Here is a 23992-nt window from a genome sequence, read left to right on the forward strand (position 1 = left end):
TAGGGCCGGGCTGCACAAGTCAGTTCCCATACTGTGGCCGCTCTGAAGAGACTGATTGAAGACATTTAGAGGGAGCACAGCCACATGTCACACGAAAGCGGAAAGAAACAGGGTGGCCAAGGGCTCAAGAGAGTGAAGACAGGTGAGAGGAGAAGAAGGAGCAAAAAGAGAGGGCCCGGAGGCACATGGAAGGCTCAGGAGTGGGGTCAGCAGGCCGGCGTGGCCGGGGGAGCTCAGGGCACAGATGGGCCGGCGAGGTACTCACCAGAACCACTTCAGAGCTGCGGGAGCTGAAGACTTCACGGGTCCAGGTCTGGCCAGGCTCGGGGGAGCGGTCCCCCTTGCGGTGCAGCTTCAGGCCCACCGTGTGGTGCCCCATGGTGTTCAGCAGCTGGGTCACCTCACCCGACTGCAGGTTGTCAAAGTAGATGGTGGCACCCACAATCTGGTCCCCTGAGCAGGGAAGAGCAGGAAGCAGGTAAGGCCCAAAGAGCCTCAGGGAAACCGCACACAGCCACCACACACTGGGCACTGAACTGACTTGAACTCATGACCACCCTGCAAAGTGGGCATGGTAATACCCATTGTACAGACACGGAAACTGAGGCTTAGAAAGGCCAATTTGTGGGGGCCAGGTGCAGTGGCTCACACCTGTAATCTCAGCACTTTGGGAGACCGAGGCAGGTGGATCGCCTGAGGTCAGGAGTTCGAGACCAGCCTGACCAACATAGAAAAACCCCGTCTCTACTAAAAATGCAAAATTAGTCTGGTGTGGTGGCGCATGCCTGTAATCCCAGCTACCCCGGAAGCTGAGGCATAAGAATCGCTTGAACCCAAGAGGCGGAGGTTGCAGTGAGCTGAGATAGCGCCATTGCACTCCAGCCTGGGCAACAAGAACAAAACTCCATCTAAAAAAAAAAAAAAAGGCCAACTCATTTGCCCAAATCTGCAGAGCTAGTGGGTGGTGGAGTCAGATCTGAGGACCAGGTGTCCACTACCCCACACAGCTGCCTCCCCTGAGGACCACAAGTGACAGACACAGAGTGGCCAAGGGAGGGCAAGGCTTGGGTACCAACCACCCTGATGCCACTGGGAATGGGCCCTCGATAGCCACTCACCCACTTCTGCCTGCTCCCTGCCCTTCCCTCCAACACCCCCACCGACCCCCCAACCTCCAGCACCCAGTCCACACCCTGGGGTGACTCACCCTCCTTGACCACCCCAGTGCGGGCCGCAGGGGAGTTCTGCGTCACCTCCTGCACAAAGACGCCGTCGTCCCTCTGGGCGATGGTCAGCCCGTGGGAGCCACTACCCTGCCAGTTGGGCAGCAGCAGCTCCCGGGTTGTCTCCTCCTCCTTCTCCATCTGGAATGAGGTGAGGAAATGGAACTGGGGTCAGTGGGGGTGGGAGGACATGAGGGCATGGGAAAGCTAGCAATCTCTGGCGCTATGAACTCCAGGGAGTGGGGCCCTCAGCAATGCACCTGCCCCTGCAGCCGGCTCACCTGCCAGATGAGGTGTTGGGGGTGGGGTAATTCGTCTCACGTCCTTCCACTGTGGAAGTTCTCCCAAGGCACAGCAAAGAAGATGGAAAGGAGACAGCAGAGGCAACTGGACCCGGAGGTAGCTGGCCCTTCATCCCTGTCCCCCACGGCCCCAGCCTCCCATCCACACAGGGCCCACCCTCCCCACATCCCATCACCTCCGCCTCTCTCTGCCTCTCCCACCTACTGACCTTTGCAGGATTCCGCTCAGGAGCAAATGCCTTGCCAGGAGCCCGCCCCTCCTTCCTCTCTTCCCCTCAGTCTCTCTCGTCGGGAATCTCGGTCACAACCTAGGGAAAAGTTCACGATGATGCTCGCACTCCGGTCGGCAGTCGGCTTGCTCCAAGTCCCCACCCAAGGGATAGCCAGGTCCTCTGCTACCCAGGCCAGCTCAGAACCCGACCCCCACCACCGCCGTCAATTCCACTCGTCCATGACTCTCCAGCCCGGCATAGCAGAAAGGGGCTTCAGAGGAGCCAGACTTGCAGTCAGATCCTGGCTCTGCCTCCTTCTAGCTGTGGGACCCTGGCCAAGACACTTCAGTTTTCTGAACCTCCATTTCCTCATCTGTGAAAATGGAGGCAATAAAGGAGAAAAAATAGAGCACTGGCCGGCAGGAGCCGCTTCACATGCACACTCTTGCCACATTCTTTTTATTTATGTATTTTATTTATTTTATTTATTTATTTTTTTTGAGACAGAGTCTCGTTCTGTTGCCCAGGCTGGAGTGCAATAGCGGATCTCGGCTCGCTGCAAGCTCCGCCTCCCGGGTTCACGCCAGTCTCCTGCCTCAGCCTCCCGAGTAGCTGGGACTACAGGCGCCCGCCACCATGCACCACACCCGGCTAATTTTTTGTATTTTTAGTAGAGATGGGGTTTCACTGTGTTAGCCAGGATGATCTCGATCTCCTGACCGCATGATCTGCCCGCCTCAGCCTCCCAAAGTGCTGGGATTACAGGCGTGAGCCACCGCACCTGGCCTCTTTTTATTTTTTTGAGACAGGGTCTGGCTCTGTCACACAGGCTGGAGTGCAGGGGCGCAATCACGGCTCACTGCAGCCTCGACCTCCTGGGCTCAAGTGATCCTCCTGCCTCACCCACCCAAGTAGCTCGGACCACAGCCACGTGCCTCCACAACTGGCTAATTTTTGTATTTTTGGAGAGATGGGGTTTTGCCATGTTGCCCAGGCTGGTCCGGAACTCCTGGGCTCAAACAATCCCAAAGTGCTGGGACTATAAGCAGGAGCCACCACGCCCAGCATCTACCCACATTCTCAACCACAGCTTCAAGAGGGAGATGTTACTGTGCCAATTTCACAGACAGAGACTGAGTCTCTGAGAGAACAGCTTACCCGGGGTATACATGAGAGCACAACTATGCTGGGCTTGGACCCGAGTCTGTAACTCCTTTTTGTTTTTTTGAGACGGAATCTCACTTTGTAGCCCAGACTGGTGTGCAATGGCACGATCTCAGCTCACTGCAACCTCCCCCTCCCAGGTTCAAGCAATTCTCCTGCCTCAGCCTCCCGAGTAGCTGGGATTACAGGCGCCCGCCACCATGCCCGGCTAATTTTTGTATTTTTAGTAGAGATGGGGTTTCACCATCTTAGCCAGGCTTGTCTTGAACTCCTGACCCTGTGATCCACCCGCCTTGGCCTCCCAAAGTGCTGGGATTACGGGCGTGACCACCGCACCCGGCCGACCGAGTCTGTAAGTCTTTTGCCTACTCCACCCCAGGTCTGCTGCTTGTAACAGGTGGGAGCCTCCTCAGAGTCTGCCTCCAAGCAAGAATGTTAGTGTTCCACCTCCCTCAGAGACAGAGACTTGGGCCACCCAGTCTCACCCAGTACCCAGGACCAGGGGGGTGCCTCACCAGCTGGCAGCTCTGGGAGCCCTGCCACAGGCAGCTGCCTGAACAAAGGAGGCCCCGGCCCCACCAGGCACCGCCCAAGCCCCAGAGGTTAGAGCCCAGCTGAGCCCACCTTGGCCCACAGTGAGTTCAGGCCTCCCGGCTGCCACACCAGGCCCTGAGCCAGGCCCCTATAGGTGCAAGCATTTAGTAATAAATTCGCCCTCCAGCCACAAGGTGAGCTGTCATCTGCAGGTGCCCTAGAAAGACACCAGGCAGGACTCTGCATAGGGCCACGGACTACAGCCACAGCACAAAATGGCGGCAGCAGCCACCAATTGAAATGGTGTGGGGGACACTATAAGTCATGGGGAACCTAAGCCAAAGCCCCGCCTACAGCCATTTACATCCGGAAAGTATCAACAGTCAATCAATGCATGTATACCGGCTGCCTCCATATGCCCAACACTATACTTTGCACTACAGACGGAACCAGCCAGGGATGGACACAGCTGGGCCCAGCACCTAATTACACGCTGCGTTAGACGGTGACCTCACATCACTCACGCACCCATGTGCCAGACAGGGAGATTTAAGACTCAGTTCCTGTCACAGATACATATGATGAGCAAGGTGCACTAGCTGTGACCGATTTTGCCGCAGAATATTCCAGAAGGCTTGGGAGCCTTCTAGGGGAAATGAAATATACATGGGGTCTTGAAGGTGCTACAGGTGACCTCTGAGGATGAGACTATGTCTCTTGGGAATTCGTGGGCACTTAGCAGTTCCTATCTCAGGCAGATCACAACACGGATGAAAGAGAAACACAGACCCCAGCCCCCGACAGCCATCCTCCCGTTTGACAATGCGGTGTGGACAATGTGTCTCCTTGTCAACACAGGTGCTGGCTACAAGGTGAGCAAAGACTCTGAGCCTCTGGGCTCAGGTGCAAACTGGCGAAAACACCTCCTCCCTTCCGGCTGCAGAGAAGGCTGCGACAGGAAATCACTCTGACCCTTCCCAGCATGAAACAGCAAAGCTGGGGCTTAAATGGCACATTCTCTCCCACTGTCCAGTGCTCAGCAGCCAGCCCTGCAGAAAAGGAGCCAGGCAGAGGCAGGGAAGGAAAACAGATTCCAGACTTCATCTCTCAGACAGAACTGAAGCCACCCCTTCAGATCGCCCAGACACCCCTGTCCTCCTCCTGGAGCAGGGCCCCTTTGCTCACCCCAGCATCCTGGTGCTGTGCCAGCAGCCAGCGAGGGGGAAAGAGCTAGCTGGGCCAGCTCACCCTCGCCCACACCTCGGCCCCACCCTCCCGCCCCAGTGAGTCACTGCAGCTGGCTGCAACAGCTCCAGACCTGCAAAGGGTTGAGCCTAAAACCCCAAGGACAAAGTGCCTCCTGGGCCAGACCCCCAGGTGCCAGAGGAACCAGGGCTGCCCTGCAGACAGGCAGTCGGCTTCCCTGCCAGGGCCTCAGGCAGAGTCCCAGGGCAGAAGTCCCTTTTGAGGCCCAGGACAGACGCAACCTACGTGGTTCCTGAGGAGGGGAGAAACCATCCTAAGTAGACACCGATCTAATAGCCCGTGAGGACGGGAGCCATTGGACCCGAAGCTGCAGGTTGGCCCTGGCAGGGCACCCAGTGGCTTCCCAGCCAGGTGGGGCTGCCAACCACCCTGCCTGCTCTGGCTGTGGCCCTGCTGTCCTGGCACAGCCTGGAAGGACTCCCCTCTCATCTGACCTGGGCCATTCAGTTCCGTGGAAGGGCATGGAAATACTGAAGGGAATACTGAAGGAGGGGCGTGGGATACTGTGTAGCCAGGTTTCCCATTCTCTGCATTTGGGTCCCAGCCCTCAGTCTCTCCTCCACCTCTGGAGCCTGTATCAAGCCCAAGTGGTCCTTTCTTCTCCTCCCACACAAGTTAGGTTAAGTCAGGCTTTCCCCGGAGGCTGAGGGCTCTGCCCTGTTGCTAGCCAAAAGAAGGTCTTTGGAGCTTTGGGGAATTCTGCACGATTCAGCCAAATGCCATAAGCCTTCAGAGCTAGGAGAGACCTAGAGTTGTGCCACCCAACGCAGCAGCCGCATGTGGCTATTTAAACTTAATCAATTAAAATTCAGTTAAATTAAAATTTTAGCTTTGGCTGCACTAGCCACATTTCAAGAGCTCAACAGCCACATGTAGCTACTGGCTACTATATTAGCGTGGACACAGAACACTTCCCCCACTGCCGAGAGTTTTATGGGATGGCACTGCCTGTTACTTAAGGATGGAGAAAGTAAGGTCCAGAGAGGTGAGAGAATGGGAGTGTGCTGGGACCCTAGTCCCAGAGCCTGCTAGCACACAGCCCAGTGGTCCACCCAACAGCCTCCCTCGTGATAGCAAGAAGCGGGACAGAGCTAGGCGTGGTGGCTCATGCCTGTAATCCCAGAACTTTGGGAGGCCAAGACACACTGATCGCTTGAACCCAGGAGTTTGAGACCAGCCTGGGCAACATGGCAAAACCCTATCTCTATAAAAAATAAAAATGTATTTTTTTTTAATAAAAAAAGAAGGAGCAGGGCCAGAGTGGAGACCCCCTAAGGCAGAAGACTGCTTGGAGGGCAGAAAAGAATGAGATGGTGAGGCCGCTCCAGCTGCAAAGGTGAGAGCACGTATGCCTGACGCTGCGGGACAGACTGTAATTCGGGCCAGAAGCAGCGAGAGAACAGCCCATCCTGTCACTTCAAAACTGCAAAGAGGATGTGCCGAGCAGCAGGGCTCTGCCCATACCCTGCAACTGGGGACAACGCCAAGTAGACGCAGAACTCCAGGAAGCAGATTCTTGACCCCAGCAGATGGCCTCTGCCAGGGGTGACCTCCAGAGGAGCCTCCTTCCTCCACTGCACTCAGAGAACAGTGCCCCTTCCCCGGAGGAGCCAGTATAAAGACAGCCAGGATGGAAACCGGGCCAACTGCTGCAGCAGCTAGAGACAGCCCTGCAGCCAGCGTCAGTGTGGAGATGACAGGAATTGATACACACACTCCCCCAGAGACAGTCCACAGGCCTCAGTGCCCAAATGCACCAAACCTGAGGACAAGATACACACCACAGGGGCCCATGACTGTGCATCCACCCAGCACAGGCGGGACACAGGAGGCAACCCTCCGAGGGGAAGAAAATCACCCCATCCGTGGTAGGGACAGTACCGGCCACAGTGAAACTTCCGCCCAGCATGGCGGCACGCACATAGGCCAATCGACCCACCACACACACAAGGCCAAAGAGAAGCAGTCCTCATCCCAGGAACAAAATGACTCATGCCCAGAGTTAGAGACCCCTACCAGAGGGGAAGCCCCCAACATTCGGAACCAGGAGGAGAGGGAGGCTATTCAGAGAGACACACCCAGAAGACAGTATGGTCTGCTCTCATAAACACTCAACAGGAGGCAAAGAGGAACAGAAAGTTCCATGTTGAAAGAAAAAAAACCCCACACACAAGTAGAAAGAGAATTCTGCAGAGCACTCTGGTGTGCCAGGGACTGTGTTGGCAACATCCCATGCCTGGGGTCTCATTCAACTCCCAAATGATGATGCTATGTCAAAAGAATTAATATCCTTATTTCAGAGAAGTGAAAGCAGGCCCAAGAGATAAGATGACTTGCCCAAGTGTGAGACAGAGTTGAAATGCAAGCCCAGGAGTCTCTGACCCCCAAGGCCCTTGTTCCAAAGGAACAGGGGTGACATCCCTTCCAGGGCCTGGCCCTCTGAATGGACCCCCGAGGATGCAGCTGCCAGGCTTGTTTAGGAAAAAACATTATGCCACATTCTAACCGGAGCAGAAGTGTGCAGACATCTCAGAGTCTAAGCTGGCATTAACAACTTTTACAAACCCACCTAGCTGATTCTGGGCAGTGTGCAGGGAGGAGGGGCAGGTTAGGGAGGTGGAATTACCAGGAAGAATTAGATGAACATGTTGCAAAACACATGCAACTTGGGCACCTTCAAAGAAAGGCACACAAGCACACACACACACATACACACCATTAGTACACGGAGACCCTCAGTCCCATTCTCCACTCTACACAGCCCAGGGCAGCCTGCAGCCCCAGCCAGCCTTCACCGGCTCACAATAGACAGTTGTCCTGCAGGTCCCTACGCCTGTTTACCTGGCGCCTGTGTCCCTTGAGCCTGCACCTCCCCCTGTGTGTGTGCACCTGCCTGGCCTCCTCCCTGCTCCCTGCCCTTAGGAGAGGGAGGCGCCAGCCCAGCCACAACTCCCACCAGGAGGAAGTTTTTCCATCCTTGTCATTCCAGCCCTCCCCTCCCCATCACCCCCTTCCCCTGGCCCCTCACATCATGCTGACTTCCAGGGCAGCCCTTACACCCCAACCTCAGCCAGCTGGTTGCTTTCTGACTCTGCTGTGACGCCTTTCTCCATCTCTCTCTACCCCAGCCACGCACAGCCCCATCCCATGCTGCAGTGAGCTTGGAAGCCCTGAAGCTCCAAGCTCTCACTTCCAGCAGCGAGGGAGATTCCCTCTTCCCTCCCTGGCCAGGAGGGACTCTGCAATCCTTGTGAAAGGGGGCTGGGGACAGCCTATGATCCAGTGGGGAGTCCCCACACCTGGACACAGAAGCAGGGAAGAGTGGGCCTTTACCCAGAACCACTGGGATTAAGACACCAACTCTGAGGGTGGCGTCCTATAGGAGAGGGGGTGGAGCAGAACGCTTGGTCTTGCCCTGTGGGGTAGATTACAGTTTGGAAGCTGCCTGTCTGCCCCACCCAAGGCCGGGATCTGGGGAGGGCGCTGCTTGCTCTCCCCCCAGCGGTCGGACCACGCTACTGCAGGGGCGTGGGGCCAGGCCGCTCCGGCTCTGTCGCTGAAGAGCTACCCCCGAGCCCCGCCAGGACACGTAGCTGTAGACGGGATCAGCTCCAGGCACTTCCCCTTCCCCCAGAACCTCCGCTCCAGCCCCCGGGGGACCGGGCAGGATGCCCCTCCCTGACAGGCCGTGTGCAGTGCCTTGCTTAGCCTGCTCAGCTGGGGCCTGCACCCCCAAGGCTGTCCTCAACCTCCCAAAGGCTTCTGGACACAAACTGCACGAGCGGACATGTCCAGGACCGAGAAACTCACTTCAGTCCTTACCTACAACCCCTACGGGCCCGCAGGAAACCTCCACCACCAGAGCAGAATGCCACTGCCATCCTCTGCCTCCAAGCCCGATGACAACGCAGGCAGAGGTGACACATCCAGGCACGCCACAAGGGGAAGACCTTCATTCACAACCAGTGGGATACTCTCTCACAGGCAATGACACACACCTCACTCAGAGACAAGCTGTGACATGGTGGTCACAAGGACCTAAAGCCACAGTAGGACGACACCTGCAATGCTATCAGTGACCTACCTAAGACTGCCAGCGACAGCTCAGCCACAGCCCTGGTGGGAACTGAGGCCAGCAGGGAGGAAAAGGGGCTTCATTCCTTCGGAATCCTCCTGTGGCCCACCCACGTGCCCCCCACACTCCCTCGGGCACACCCAGGAACGCTGGAAATTGCTCGTGCTTAGGAAGCCTTGGGAGTCCCACCGGATGGCCTGAGCCCAGGGAAATGCCAGCCTGGATGAATCGATGGGGGACGAAGAGAAGTCAGAAGGCCCTCGATCCCTGCCACTGCCACCGCCCAAGCAGCACATTCTAAATCCTCCCCAGCGGCCATCACCCTTCCTCAAACCTAAGCGTGCACAGCACGGGGCCAGCCCAGCTCCGGGGAGAGAAACTTTGGGGCCTCCGGAATGGTGGGGGAGAGAGCCACACTGTTCCCATAAGGAGTAGGACTAGCTCTCCCGGTCTGTCTCTCTGTCTGTCTCCAGGCGGTTCCCAAGTTCTAAAGAAGGTGGTGACCACACCCCAGAGCCCCACACACCCCTCCGCCCCCACGGCTTTGCCCCAACCCTTCAAACCAGCTCCTCAGGCTCAGGGTGACCGGCTCTGCCAGGACCCACCAGCCAATTCCAAGTCGAGCAAAAGAATCCAGCCTGGCAGCACCGCCACCTTTCCCCAGGACTTCCTGAGGGCTAAGATGACTCCGGGGACCCCCAGCCAACTCCGTACCCTGGGCTGACGCTGGACCTTCTCCCTCAACAGGTCCCTGTGTCCCACCCCTGGCCCTGGACCATGTCTGGCTGCCACAAGTCCTCAGCTCCGAGGGGTTGGCTCCTCAAGGAGTTCCCGGACCAGGACCCCTGAATCGCTGCTGTGGGCCTCCATATCAGCCCGCATGACTTATGTGGCTCCCCATGTGTCCCTGTTCTCTGACCAGTGTCCCTGTGCATAACCTCTTAGGGACAAAGGCTTTAGAGAGGGGCTCAGACACCCTCTAACCCACATTCCCACAGCCCCCAAACCCTGCGACCTCTCCTAGCTCCACTCTTACCCTCCTAGCTCCTCTCCCACCCTCCCTCACCCCAAAGCTCACAGCTCAAAGAGGTGCCCCTAACTTGGGGGCTCCCCTGTCCTCCCCATTCTGCACAGGCCACTATCCACGCGGTGGGGGGTGGGTGGCCCCGCTGTCCCTAAGGACTGGAGAAGGAAGCTTCCCCACATTCAGCTTCTGAAAGGAAGTGAGTGCCACACCCTGCCCCTGGGATTTCCCTCACGGGGCGGGGATGAAAGCCAGATCTCTACCCTGAATTACAGCCAGTATAGGTGCAGGGGCCCTTAAATGCCTTCCCCCACTCTCAGCTTCACTGCTGCAGCCCCTCACTGTATTCCACAAAATCAACCCAACACCTACCATGCGCTAGGCTGTGCTGGGATGGGCAAGCAGAGAGCAGGAGCCCTGCAATCCGAGGTTGGATTCTAATGAAGACGGGTTCGAAACCAGTATTTACTGAGCGCCCAGCGCTGTGCTGGAGACACAGAGGTAGATATCTCGGTCCCTTTTCCTCCGGAGACTCCGGGTCATTCTCTAAGGACCTGACTGACTTGGGAGGCTCCCACACTGCCTTTCCACAAATCCCCTCCACAGAGCAGGGCACTCTGCAGCGACCGCACGCTCCCTGGGAGCACCTCACTGCCACGGTCGCCGCGGCGGGAGCCACACCCTGCGAAACCGGCAAGCACACACATCGCACACAACCCTCAGTGACCTCATTGTGCAGAGGGGCCAGAGCCGTTCCCCACCTTGTTGTGGGGGCTCGGCTACAGCTGAGAACACCCATCTGCCCCCTCCGCACCCCTCCCAGCAAGGGGCACAGCCAGCCCTGTTTGGGCCCCTGGAGTCCCTCATGGTCAGCGCCGCCAAGGGGCTGCGCCCCCACATCCCGGCCTGGGCACTGCTGGGGGGCGACCAGCCCTGCCAGGGGCGGCCCAGGCCCTCGCACACTGCACACACACACCCCCTCCCCTTGCATGGGAAAGTCTTACATAACACAGCTCTGCACACACCCTAAGCACGCTGCCTTTCCAACTCTAGGCGAGACCTCGCTTCGGGCCCCCTCTCCTGGCGCGCACCGCTGGAGCGCAGGGTTCCAGCGAGCGCAGCTTAGCCCTCCTCCCACGCCAAGCCCGGCTCCTGCCCCCAACTCCCACACACAGCCCCTTCCTCCTCCCCTTTGCCCCTCACCACTCCTCCCCGAGTTCTGGTTTGAATTAGTCACCGGCTCCAACCACCACATTCCTCAGGCTGCTGGCGCCGGGCCAGGCTCTGGGGCGGGGGCCATCCCGCCCGGACGGGTTTGGGAGTTGGGTGGGGGGAAAGCGCCGCCTCCGGAGGGGAAGGGGCGGTCCCGAGGACTGGGCCGCCGCAGCGCACCCCCCTCCTCGCCCACCTCAGCATAGGAATCTCCCTAATTTTGTCCCCCTCCCCACCCATCCCGCTGGGAGGCGCATTGCAAACTTCCAGGTTCCGCGGCCCGAGAGGAAGGTTTTCTGGAGCGGGGAACACGGAGAGGCAAGGCTAGGGCGGGGCGGCTGGAGGAGGCTGAGGGGCTGGTGGTACAGAACAGGGTGGGGCCTGGACGACTCGGGACGCGGTTAGGGGCAGAGGTGCAGGGAGCGCGGAAGGACAGCCGAGGGGGCGCACGGTGCAGGGTCGCGGAGGCGCGGAGGCGCTGGGGGCCGCGGAGGCGATCTCGGAAATTTCCCCTCCAGTAAACATGGGATACGAACGGAGCAGCCCCCGAGCCACCGCCCCATGCAGGGAGAGGAGGTGGGACAGAGGCCACCAGGCCCGGAACGGGGCGCCCTGCCTTGCAGTGGAGCCAACAGTCCGCCCTCCGGAGAAATAAAGAGTGGAGCAAAGCACTTCGGAGCGATTTTCCAACTTTAACCAACTTGCGCCCCAACTCCAGAGGCAGAACTCCGCTCCCAGAGAGCGACGCGTCGCCGCCCCGGGTGGCCCCGCTTGCTCCAAACTGCTTGAATCCTCACAGTGACACCCCCAACAACGCGCCCTGCCGGAGCACCGCAACCCACCTCCCCGCGACCCGCCCTTGGTGCCCCGGACCCCGATGGCGCCACGGTGCGCCTGGCGCCCCTACCTGAGGGCTCAGCCCCAGGGCACGGCCATAGCCGGCGCGAGGCCCAAGGCTGCGGTGCTGCGGCTACTGGCGGCGACGAGCCCCGTTCCGGGCGGGTCTGGCAGGGCGGGCGGTGCAGTCCCCGCGGCAGAGCAGCTCCGAGTGGCCGGGCCCCCGTGCGCGGAGGCGGCTCTTGTAACTCCGGCTCGGGCGGGCGGGTCTGCCCGGAGCTGTGGGGAGAGGGCGGGGCCGGGCGGGGCCGGAGCGGGGCTGGGACTGGCGAGCGGGGCAGACCCTGGAGGGACCCGGGAGTGGGCTGCTGGGGAGGGGGGCCGCTGGGGGACGCGGGGACATTCTTTCCCCCACTCCCCGCATCCACTGCCCCCTGTCCTGTCCCGGACCTGGATCTGCTCTCCAACATGTGCACTGTGTGGCTTCATTGGCAAGAAACTCCTGCAGGCTCCCTGCGCTCACCCTCACAGCTGGAACTGCGAATCAACTTATTTTGCAGGAAGGGCCTGGGGGCTCTGAAGGTGGCTGGGTGATTCAGCCGCGACCGTCAGCCTGCTCCGGACCTTTGAGTTTTCTCTCAGCTTAGGCAACTACACTTCAGATCCCAGGCCCCAGCCTCCTTGCTTGGTTCCCAAGCTCCGTGCTGCCGCGCCCATTTCTCGCGTTCTCTCTTTCTGGGGGCCCCTCCGTCCATATCCGCACAGAACTGGCTTGGATTTCCACCCCCCAGGAGCCGGGGTCACCAGTGCCTCGCGCACCGCGGTGCTGCGCAGGCCGCGGGCATACGGGGGTGAGGACCCCGGGCGTTGGACAGCGGACCCGACGCCCACCTTCCTCTCCAGACTCCCGCCCCCAGGAGCCAGAGCCCCAGCGCTTCCTCTGCCTCCCATTCCTTCTCTGAGCGCCGCCCCCGCCTCCCCACTTGCGGGACGCTGAGTCTCCTAATTTACAGCGATTTCCCACAGCCACTTCTAACTACATCGAGATTTTATTAAACGTTTAATGATGGGGTGCGGGGGCCTTGTGGCTACACACTCCCCTCCACACTCCCTTTCTCTTCTCCCTCATGAGTCCTTTTATCCTCCCTCCTAGGTGGCCACCCACTGCCCGCTCCAAGCCAGTTTCCCCTCCTTCCCAAATGCTAGGAAAGAGAGACCCCAGGCTGGGGAACTAAGGAGACCTGGCCAAGGCAGGAGCGCCCTCCTTGCTGCAAGATCATGAGTGGGCTGGAGCTGAGACCAGCTCGGCCCTGTCCTCTGAAATGGCAAACATGTTTACAGGCTAAAAATACCCAGCAGTCAACTCTGCTGCCAGCCCTGGGGGCTGTGTCCAGGTCCAGTTACCGGCACAGAGTACAGGCCGTGGGGGAGGGAAGAGACAGCCAGAGGAACCACAGACATGGGCACTCATATAATGGACACAGAAAGGTGGAGCCGCATGTGCAGACATCCAGACAGGCAGAGACATGTGAAAACACAAAGCGGAGACTTGGGCACCAGCATTTTCTCTTGCTCTCTCTAATACACACACACAGGTGCCCAGATAATGACTCAACCCCATGGCAGAGGCAGCCTCGCCACAACACATCCCAAGCACACAGTCACAGACTCACACTTTCCCAAGAATCACCTGCTCCCCCATTTTGTTCTGCACCCCTTTCCTAGCACCTACCTTAAAGAAAAAACAAATCTAAAACTTTTGAGCTATAGAACACTTAAAAAAAAATTACCAAGGCCAGGCGCGATGCCTCACACCTGTAATTCCAGCACTTTGGGAAGCCAAGGCAGGTGGATCACTTGAGCTCAGGAGTTCGAGACCAGCCTGGCCAACATAGTGAAACCCCGCCTCTACTAAAAATACAAAAATTAGCAGGGCATGGTGGCGCAGCCTGTAATCCCAGCTGCTCAGGAAGCTAAGGCAGGAGAATCCCTTAAACTTGGGAGGCAGAGGTTGCAGTGAGCCAAGATCGTGCCACTGCAGTCCAGCCTGGGTGACAGAGCAAGACTCCATCTCAAAAAAAAAAAAAAGTACAATAAAACACAGACTTCTCCCTCCTCCCCTATCACAGTCCCTCTTCCCAAAAGTAACCATTGTTAACAGTTTACCAAAGGATTTTTAACTTTATGGAATGAATCATCATCTCGTTCCTTGAAAGAGCGAATGTTCCCAGTGCATATTAAAACAGGAGTTGATTCACACCTAGGTTGGAAACACAGGGTATCTGCAAAAAGGGCTAAGGGGGCGTGGGGGGCTGCTAGAGCAGAAAAGGAAGAAGAGCACGGAAAGGCGTGGACGCTGTGTCTTCGCCTCGACTGGGCTAGATCGGCCCCCCAGGATCCAAACAGCAGAGGCCAGAGTCCCAGGCTCAGAGCCAACTTATCTGCTCCATTGTTTGTTCTGGCCACCCTCTTGGTCAACAGGGAAGAAGGCAAGAGGGAGGGGTTGGTTTTTGAAGCAGCCCCAGAGCAGAGATCACTGTCCAGGTACTTCATTCAGGAATATGAATGTCAAGATTACCTGGTGCGGGGGTAGTTCTGAGGACTGGCTCTTGTCCCATTCCAGACTGGAGGGCTAGAGAAGGCTTAACCTCAACCCTACCCTCTAAAAAACCATGATCCTGACCGGGGGCGGTGGCTCACGCTTGTAATCTCAGCACTTTGGGAGGCTGAGCGGGGACAGATCATGAGGTCAAGAGATCGAGACCATCCTGGCCAACATGGTGAAACCCCGTCTTTCCTAAAAATATAAAAATTAGCACATTGGGAGGCCGAGGCAGGCGGATCACCTGAGGTCAGGAGTTCAAGACCAGCCTGGGCAACATGATGAAACCCCGTATCTACTCAAAATACAAAAATTAGCCGGGCATGGTGGTGTGCGCCTGTAGTCCCAGCTACTCGGGAGGCTGAGGCAGGAGAATCGCTTGAACCCAGGAGGTGGAGGTTGCAGCAAGCTGAGATCGTGCCACTGCACTCCAGTCTGACAACAGAGCGAGACTCTGTCTAAAAAAAAAAAATGATCCTGCAGGCTGGAACAGAGCTGGGGTTTCCTAAGACTGCCACCTCAGCCCAGGGGAGGGGAATATTTTCAAAAGTTTTCAGTGGTGTTCAGTGGAGAAACGCACACTTTTAGAAACTTCTGCCAACTCTTCTCCTTCTGCCCGCTGGTGTAGCCTCCCCCACACCCCCTCCCAAAACTACCTTAATATGATTGTGTCTGATCCTGCAGCAGCTACTTTCGTTGGTTTTTTTTGTTTTGTTTTGTTTTGTTTTGTTTTGTTTTTTGAGAGGGAGTCTCGCTCTGTTGCCAAGCCTGGACTGCAGTGGCGTGATCTCGGCTCACTGCAGTCTCCACCTCTGGGTTCAAGTGATTATCCTTCCTCAGTCTCCCAAGTAGCTGGACTACAGTCGTGTGCCACCATGCCTGGCTAATTTTTGTATTTTTTAGTAGAGATGGGGTTTCACCATGTTGGCCAGGGTGGTCTCGAACTCCTGATCTCAGGTGATCCCTGCCCACTTCAGCCTCCCAAAGCGCTGGGATTACAGGCGTGAGCCACTTTGTCAGGAGCTACTTTCATCTGTCAGCTCATTTAATCCTTGCACACCCTGGGAGGGAGGCACTTAGTGAGGAATGGTCTCAGAAAGGGTTCGTGATTTACCTAAAATCACACAACTCACAGAGGCAAGAGTCAAAGCTTCCGCTAGCATTTAAGCCTCATGAGGACAGGGTTCTTTCTTCTCTGCTGTATGCTTTGTGCCTAGATTAACTGATTTTTTGTTTTGTTTTGGTTTTTTGCTTGTTTTTTTTGAGACAGTCTCACTCTGTCGCCCAGGATGGAGTGCAGTGGAGCATTCATGGCTCACTGCAGCCTCAACCTCTCAAGCTCAAGTGATCCTCCCACCTTAGTCTCCCAAGTAGCTGGGACTACAGACACACACCATCATGCTCAGCTAATTTTTTTTTTTTTTTTTTGGTAGAGATAGGGTCTCACTATGTTGCCCAGGCTGGTCTTGAACTCCTGGGCTTGAGCAATCCTCCCACCTCAGCCTCCCAAAGTGCTGGGATTATAGGTGTGAGCCACCGCACCCCGGCCCCTCATGCCTAGAGCACTGACTGACACATAGCAATCACTCAAGAGCATGTTTCAAATGAATGAATGAACTCCAGGTATAACTGGCTCCAAAGCCCTTGCCTTTTCTACAATAGATAGCATCCTGCATCCCAGGCTATCACAACTTCCTCTGGCTCTCAGCCCCCAGGGAGCAATTCCTCTACTTGTGGGTCTTTCTTGCAGCTACCCAAACATTTATTGTGTGTCCAATATGGGGTTGGGGAACTGTGGTGGTGGTGGAAGCAATAGAGACCTTGGCAAGATGGAATCCCAGCAAAAAGCTCAGTCCAGGAGGAAACGGCTCCGATACCCCTTTACCTTGTCCTTTGAATTCCTTGGAGGTCCTATGCCTCCAGAGAATTGGAGTTATCTTTCCTACCAGGTATTTTACACAGCTACTCCCCCGCCAGCACCCCCCCGACACACTATGTTTTGGGTGTTTTTTGTTGTTTTGTTGTTGTGGTGGTGGTGGTGGTGGTTGTTTTGAGATGGAGTCTAGCTCTGTCGCCCAGGCTGGAGTGCAGTGACACGATCTTGGCTCATCTTGGCTCACTGCAACCTCTGCCTCCTGGGTTCAAACGATTCTCCTGCCTCAGCCTCCCGAGTAGCTGGGATTATAGGCACGCGCCACCACGCCTGGCTAATTTTTGTATTTTTAGTAGAGACGGAGTTTCACCATGCTAGCCAGGCTGGTCTCGAACTCCTGACCTCATGATCCGCTTGCCTCAGCCTCCCAAAGTGCTGGGATTACAAGCGTGAGCCACCACACCTGGCCTGTTTTTTGTTTGTTTTTACACACCATGTTTTATAAGGAGTATTAAGGAGTTCCTTCGGTCCCTACTTTGCAAAGAAAACCTCCATCTTCTCGAAGGTTTAGACTCCTCTGTGAGATAAAGTAAAGGCTTTCCTCTTATAAGAGGGAGGTCAGCCCTGCCGCTAGTGCTCCACCACCATTCAGAGGGAGCTGGTAACACGGTGCTCCACACGCACTACCAAAGCTGGATGAGCTCTAGGACTTGTCATCACAGGGATACCCCAGCTTCCCCAGAAGTGACACTGCCTCCCTGGGGAGTGGGGGAGGTTCCCTGATATGTACCTGTTTTGCGTGTGTGTGTATATGTCAGTTTGTGTGTGTGTGCGCGCGTCTGTAATGAACCTTGGGCTCTTCTGTTGCCAGGCAACCTGCCTCTATTTTGTTCCTATTATGCCTGTTTCCATAGTAACCACAAAGGGGAGCTCTGTGGGCAGGCCCCTGGCCAGGGGATTCCCCTTCCCCTCCCTTCTCTCCACAGTCCCCTTTTCTGAAATCAGCATGTTACAAGGAAGAAAAGAGGTTGACTGCTCAAAGGGTAATCTCAGTTTCTGATCCCAGAAGGGAAATGAAGTGTGTGGTCTGTTTGCAGTCTCTTTAGAAGCAGACTTTTCCCCCCCATGAAGGTTCTTTTGCATGATATTCTTAGAAGCAGAAAAATGGGCTGTGCCTGGTGGCTCACGCCTGTAATCCCAGCACTTTGGGAGGCCAAAGCGGGTGGATCACTTGAGGTCAGCAGCTCGAGACCAGCCTGACCAACCTGGTGAAACCCCATCTCTACAAAAAATACAAAATTAGCCGGACGTGGTGGTGCACGCCTGTAATCCCAGCTACTCGGGAGGCTGAGGCAGAAGAATTGCTTGAACCTGAGAGGTGGAGGTTACAGTGAGCCGAGATTGCGCCATTGCACTCCAGCATGCGCAAGAAGAGCAAAACTCTGTCTCAAAAAAAAAAAAAAAAGCAGCAGCAGCAGCAAAGAAATGACTGTTAACCCTTCTTAGCACCATCTGGGATCTCCCAGACCCCGCCTCCACCCCATACACACACCAGCCCAGGGATTAGCATCCCTGCCAAACAGGCCCTTCTCCATTCACTTCCGTCACTTCCTAATCTGTCATTGTCCACTCCACCCCCCAAAAGCAAATCTATCTGGTGATTCTGGAATCCAAACATTATTTCCTAAGCAATTCTCAAGCCCCAAACCCTTAACCCTACCCGAAAATATAAAGCCAAGTAAAATCATCCTTCCCCAGCTCAATTCAAATCCCAGCCTGTATTTAAACTTCAAGCTTCAAATAAGGAGTTCCTGAATTTCTTAGATCAGAGAGCTTTGATACACAGAAACTCTCCAATTACACTCAGTCCTAATGAAATCTTCAAGCCCAACCAGAACCCAAGTTAAAGCTGGTTAGAGAACAAGAGACATGAGGCTGTCTCCAGAGTACCGTCTGGGAGGAAAGAAGGCAAAGAAAGACTGTCCAGGCAGGTGGAAGGGAAAGAAATTGGGCAGGGAGAGTGGGGCAGGTGGACACGATGGGTCATGGCTGGATTTCAGGCAGAGTTAGGGGTGTGGGAATGCTGTGGGGCAATAAGAGGAGATGCAGACCTGAGATTAAGGAAAAGAAGCGACAAGACATGACTGCATGAGGCTATGAAGGAAGGAGGGAGGGAGAGAGAGAAAACAGAAGAGCTCAGCACTGAGCTAAGGACTGGGCGGGCTGAGTTGTAAACAGGAGCCGAGGGAGGGAGTTGGAGTAAACGGAGCAGCCAACGCCCCAGCCAGCTCCCCTCCCCAGCGGGGAGCAGGGAGGGAGGGGCTGAGGAAGCGGGGAACACCACCTCCTCGCCCCTTTCTTGGAATCTGCTTTTCTCCTGTCCTTTCCAACTTCCTCTGCCTTTCCCGCAGCTTCCTGGGGAAAGAGAGACCAGCCTGGGTTTCCCTCTCTCCTCTGCTTACAGTTCCCTAAGTCCAGTTGAAGGAGATCAGGCTGAGCAGGGAAGGAAGGGCCTAGGCTGCCCAGAGCCTGAGTCACCACATAGTTGAGGTTCCTGTCACTCGAAGTCCCGCCTCTGTTACACTCCGTGCCCTGTGCCCGCCCCAGGACTTGGATCGCTACATCTGACCCTGGCCCCAGGGCTGGCTCCACTTCCACGCTCCTTACCAAGCTACCCTTACCAAGCTACGGGTGCAGGAAGCCTTTAGATGCCTCGCTCTCCCTGCCCCTCCACACTTGGTATGCTGCGTCCACCACCCTTATCCCTCAGCATTTGAGGGTAGCATCCTCCTGCTCAGCTTTGGAGCAGAAGTGACTCAGTGAGTGACTGCAAGGATTGTGGAAAAGCTCAGATGCACCCTTGATAAGTCACTTCAACTCTCTGGGCTCCAGTTTCCCCACTGGTAAAATAAAGGGTTATTAGAGACGGTCTCTGGCAGTCCCTGCAAGAGGTACATTCTGTATGTCTGAGTCAAAGAGACGGGTAATTACTATTGAAGAGTGGGATAAAAGGGGCGTGTTTGCTAACCCCTGTCCTAACAGTAGGAGTGGGTAGGGTGGGGCAGGGCAGGGCTGGGCACAGGACCTGCCACCATAGGGCAGCCAACACCCTAGGCGTCTTGGTGACTCAGGTCCCACATGGAGGAAGAGCCGGAAAGCACCCCCTGGGTCCCCTGTGAGTCAGGGGAAATGCGGATCTCCCTGAAGGATGACTGCCTGGGTTCCCGCTATAACCAACTACCCTTCCACCTTGAAAGTCTCCCAGGATGGATACCGTAAGCTCATCATTCCACCTCCCTGGCCTGCTCAGCAGCTTCCACCCCTCCTGCCTGACCTTGGCAGCCCTTCTTCCCTCAGCCCTGAACTCTAGAGCCCTCCTTACCCTCTGACAGCTCCCCCTGCCCTACCACATTCCCTCCTTCACCCCTTGGCTCTGCCCATCCTCACCATCCACCCCATCCCAGCAGAGCCCGCCAGATGATTGCAAAAGGGCTGAGCCAGCAGAGAGGCCTTCACATGACAGCTGTTCCTGCTGCAGAGGGGAGGGGGCAGCTGGGAGTGGAGGCACATTCCACAGGAGATCCTATCAGAAATAGCCCCAAACCCTAACTGACCATCTGCCCCAATGATCTGCACATCGCCCATTCAATAGGCTTGCCTCAAAATCCTGAGGAAATCAAGAAAACAAAGAGGGGTGGAGAAGGGAGGGGCCTAGGGGAGTGAAGAGAGCCCAGGAACATTGAGACGGGGTCGCCAGGACATCACCACTGAGCCAGTACCACCAGCCCAAGGTATTCTCCCTCTAATGGGAGATGCAACTGATGGCAGTGCTGCCCTCCAGCACCCCCCACCATACCCTACTCCACCCATCCCTTGGGTGCTGAGGCACTGGGACACCCCAGTAATTCCCCTGGAGTAAAACAACAGCCTGCTCTGGGAGCCATGCCAGCCTGACTGGAGCAAACAGACAGGAACAGGTGGCAGTTTCTGTAACCTTTCAGGAGCACCAATGTGAGCTCCACAGCACTAGAGGAAGAGAACAGGGTGGGAACCCCAGAATCACATTCAAACATACAGGAGCAGGCCAGGCACAGTGGCTCACGCCTGTAATCCCAGCACTTTAGGAGGCCAAGGCGGGTGGATTACCTGAGGTCAGGAGTTCGAGTCCAGCCTGGCTAACATGGTGAAACCCCATCTCTGCTAAAAATACACAAAAAAATTAACAGGCATGGTGGCACACACCTGTAATCCCAGCTACTTGGGAGGCTGAGGTGGGAGAATTGCCTGAGCCCGGGAGACAGAGGCTGCAGTGAGCCGAGATCATGCCACTGCCCCTCCAGCCTGGCCAACAAAGAGAGACTCTGTCTGGAAAAAAAAAAACAAAAAAACACAGGAACACAGCAAGTGGGGAAAGTCAGTGCCCTGCAGTGCCCTATAGGTACACTGGTTGGAGGAGCTGGGGAAGCTACAGCACCCAGAAAAATCCATTTGATGTGTGGAGGGAAAGTTCTGAGTTGACAACAAAGAGTGCCCGTTGCCATGAAAACCACAGTATTAATTTCAGAAATGACTGGGTGGAGCCTCCAAAGCACTTCATTCCCCTCCCTTCAACATTCTAGGCTTCCCCCACCTTTCAAAAGGGGAAGTGGCACATTTGGGGCATGTGGGCAGCTGGTGGGATGGGTCCGACCCAGTGAGAGCAGCAGCTGTCCAGCTCCAGCTCAAAGCAGGGCACGAAAAAAAGGAAACAATATAAGTCTTTCTTGGAAGAACTTTAAAGGTTTTTAACTTTTTAATAAGTGACTTAAGCAGAAGTGCCAACAAAGCTAAGATAAATAGCTGCTTATAACCAGTATCTACTGGTTTATCTACAAACTAACCAAGTCTCTCTCAGCCCCTCCCATTCACACTCCGGGCTCTGTAAAGATTTTATCTGAGTCAACTGCAACCCTGAGCCCCGACCCCTTCTCCAGTTTCTCTCACCCTCCCTCTGTGGAGGTTCTGAGATTTTGCCCAGTAAGTGGATAAAAGAGCCTCCCCCTTCCCTCATTCTACCCTAGTTTTCTAAGATCATGCCCTGCCCTCAGCCCCTGATCCATTCAAACACCCCCTTCCCTTTCTGCTCCTCACCCCAGTCTCTGTGCCATGTGCTGGACCATGGAGTCGGGTCGCCAGCTCTATGTGGTGTTTGGGTGGCATGAGACTCCCTAGCACCAAGAGAAAACTGCCCAGCAACCACAGACTTCCACAGGCACAGGCTCTGATTGGCTGCCCACAGCAAAAGCAAGGAAAAGGAAGGATCCAGCAAGCCATGGAGAGCCCAGCCGGGATGGGAAGGGCAAGAGCCCTTGCTGCAGTGACTCAGGCCTCCCTGGGGCAGGGCGGGGGACAGAAAGAACTCCAGATGTGCTTCCCCTTTCCTGCCTCACATCTGCCGTTAGAAACTTCCACTGTTAACCTCTCCCCTACCCACCACAGCAGAGAAGCCCTCGCATCCCACCCCCATCTAGAGGCCAACGGCCCAGCCTTCCTGGGGCCACAACCCTCTCGTCTTGAGGCTCCTCCTCCTGCTTGTGGGTACTGGCCCTAGCCCAAGTGCAAGCACTGCTTCAAACAACCTGGCCACCCTTACTCTGCACGCGTGGCGAGGGCTGGAGGCAGGATGTGCAGATGACTCACTCTTCCTGCAGGCAGAGGAAGGCTGAGGTAGGGGTCTCTGCCCCAGCGCAGACCACCTAGTCCATGTGGGCTGCCAGGCCCGCTGCTGCCCATGGCCCACCCAGAACCCCCGACCCACTTCACAGTTGGGCTTCCCTCCTGAGCCTTTCAAGCCGCCCTCTAAAACCTAAACTACTCTTCCAACTTGGTCCCTCCTGCCTGAGGCTTCAGCCACAGGAGGTTACAGTAAGCAAACACCAGGAAGGTGGTGAAGGTCCCACAACCACAGAAGGAGGTGTGATTTGAAACAGAATTTGGGAAGAGTCTGACAGCTTCAGTGAGGCCCCAGCAACAAGCTAAAAGGCACACCCCAAGCCTGCATCTAGCACTTTATTTTTGAGATGGGGGTCTGTGTTGCCCAGGCTGGAGTGCATTGGCTGTTCAGTTGCAATCATGGCAAGCACTACTAAGGCCTCCAACTCCTGGCCTCAGCCATCCCCCCACCCAAGTAGCCAAGACTACAGGAACATGTCAATGCACCAGCTGCACCTAGCATTTTCAGATCCTAGCTAACAAGAGCTCAGGAGGCTCAGAAGAAAGGTTATCAAGTTTGGACCCAGCTCAAGATGAGCAGCCAGGGAGCAGTCTGAGCAAGCATCAGCCCATCTCCACCCATATGGATTCTAAACCACAACTCTTTTCTGCCCACTCCAACTGCAGGTCAAAGTGCTCAGCTGCAGATGACAGCCCTATCCCCTCCCAACTACCAGCCCATTGTATGTACCTGGTTTCCCCATTCAAGCCAAGAGCCCTCTTCTGTGCCTGGACTAAGAAACAGAATGAAAAAACCACACAGAAAATCATAAGCTGGGGACCAAAGGCAGTCAACCGTTTCTGCATATGCCTCAAAATGTGACTCAATCTAGAGGTTTCCAGTTTCACCTGAGCTGTTAAATTTACAGGAAGATCTTCGATGATCTTCAGAAAAGACAGAAGAGCAAGAAAATCTGAAAAGGATATAATAAAAATTAAGCTCAAAGGGGAAAAAATAGTAACCTTTGGCCTGAGCAGGATATTAGCTGACAATTACAACTACTCTACCTTCTAGGAGGCAGCAGGGTGTGGACACAGGCTTCAAAGTGACACCCACTGGGCGTGGTGGCTCACGCCTGTAATCCAAACACTTTGGGAGGCCAAGGTGGGCAAATCATGAGGTCAGGAGTTCGAGACCAGCCTGGCCAACATGATAAAACCCCGTCTCTACTGAAAATACAAAAATTAGCTGGGCATGGTGGCACGTGCCTGTAATCCCAGCTACTCAGGAGGCTGAGGCAGGAGAACTGCTTGAACCAGAACTCAGGAGGTGGAGGTTGTGGTGAGCCGAGATCACACCATTGCACTCCAGCCTGGGCAACAAGAGTGAAACTGTCTCAAAAAAAAAAAAAAGTCACACCCAAGTGAGGCGTGATGGCATGCACCTATAATCCCACCTACTAAGGGGGCTGAGGCGGGAGGATCACTTGAGGCCAGGACTTCAAAACTGTAGCACGATTGGTGGCTCACGCCTGTAATCCCAGCGCTTTGAGAGGCCGAGGTGGGCGGATCACGAGGTCAGGAGATCGAGACCACGGTGAAACCCCGTCTCTACTAAAAATACAAAAAACCAGCCTGGCGCGGTGGCAGGTGCCTGTAGTCCCAGCTACTCAGGAGGCTGAGGCAGGAAAATGGCGTTAACCCGGGAGGCGGAGCTTGCAGTGAGCCAAGATTGCACCACTGTACTCCATCCTGGGCGACAGAGCGAGACTCCCGTCTCAAAGAAAAAAAACTATAGCACGATTGAGCCTTTGTACAGCCAGCCACTGCACTCCAGCCTTAGCAACATAGCAAGAACCCCAGCTCTCAAATAAATAAAATTTAAAACATTTTCCTGACCCAGTTCTACCAAAAAAATTTTAAATTAAAAAAAAAAGTGACACCCACTGGGTTCAAAACTCTGCCTCTACCACTTAA

At 55.7% G+C, this 23992-nt stretch overlaps 1 protein-coding gene across 2 annotated transcripts in view; it reads right to left on the minus strand.

The window, feature by feature from the left end:
- AHNAK (AHNAK nucleoprotein) overlaps positions 1 to 12631 on the minus strand; it is a 31465-nt gene extending 18834 nt beyond the window's left edge. Inside the window, exons 1-4 of one of the 2 annotated variants that reach the window (XM_034932788.3) lie at positions 11920 to 12631; positions 1735 to 1833; positions 1208 to 1364; positions 266 to 453 (exon numbers count right to left, since the gene is read on the minus strand). In XM_034932788.3, coding sequence (XP_034788679.2) covers positions 266 to 453; positions 1208 to 1364 — 345 coding nt within the window. In that variant the 5' untranslated portion in view covers positions 1735 to 1833; positions 11920 to 12631. Of the gene's footprint in view, positions 1 to 265; positions 454 to 1207; positions 1365 to 1734; positions 1834 to 10825; positions 10967 to 11919 lie in introns of those variants that run through there. The other variant, XM_063608514.1, reaches the window with a different exon arrangement.
- Between the last annotated feature and the right edge of the window lie 11361 nt (positions 12632 to 23992).

The sequence above is a fragment of the Pan paniscus genome, chromosome 9 (genome assembly GCF_029289425.2).
Source record: "Pan paniscus chromosome 9, NHGRI_mPanPan1-v2.0_pri, whole genome shotgun sequence".
Lineage (NCBI taxonomy): Eukaryota > Metazoa > Chordata > Mammalia > Primates > Hominidae > Pan > Pan paniscus.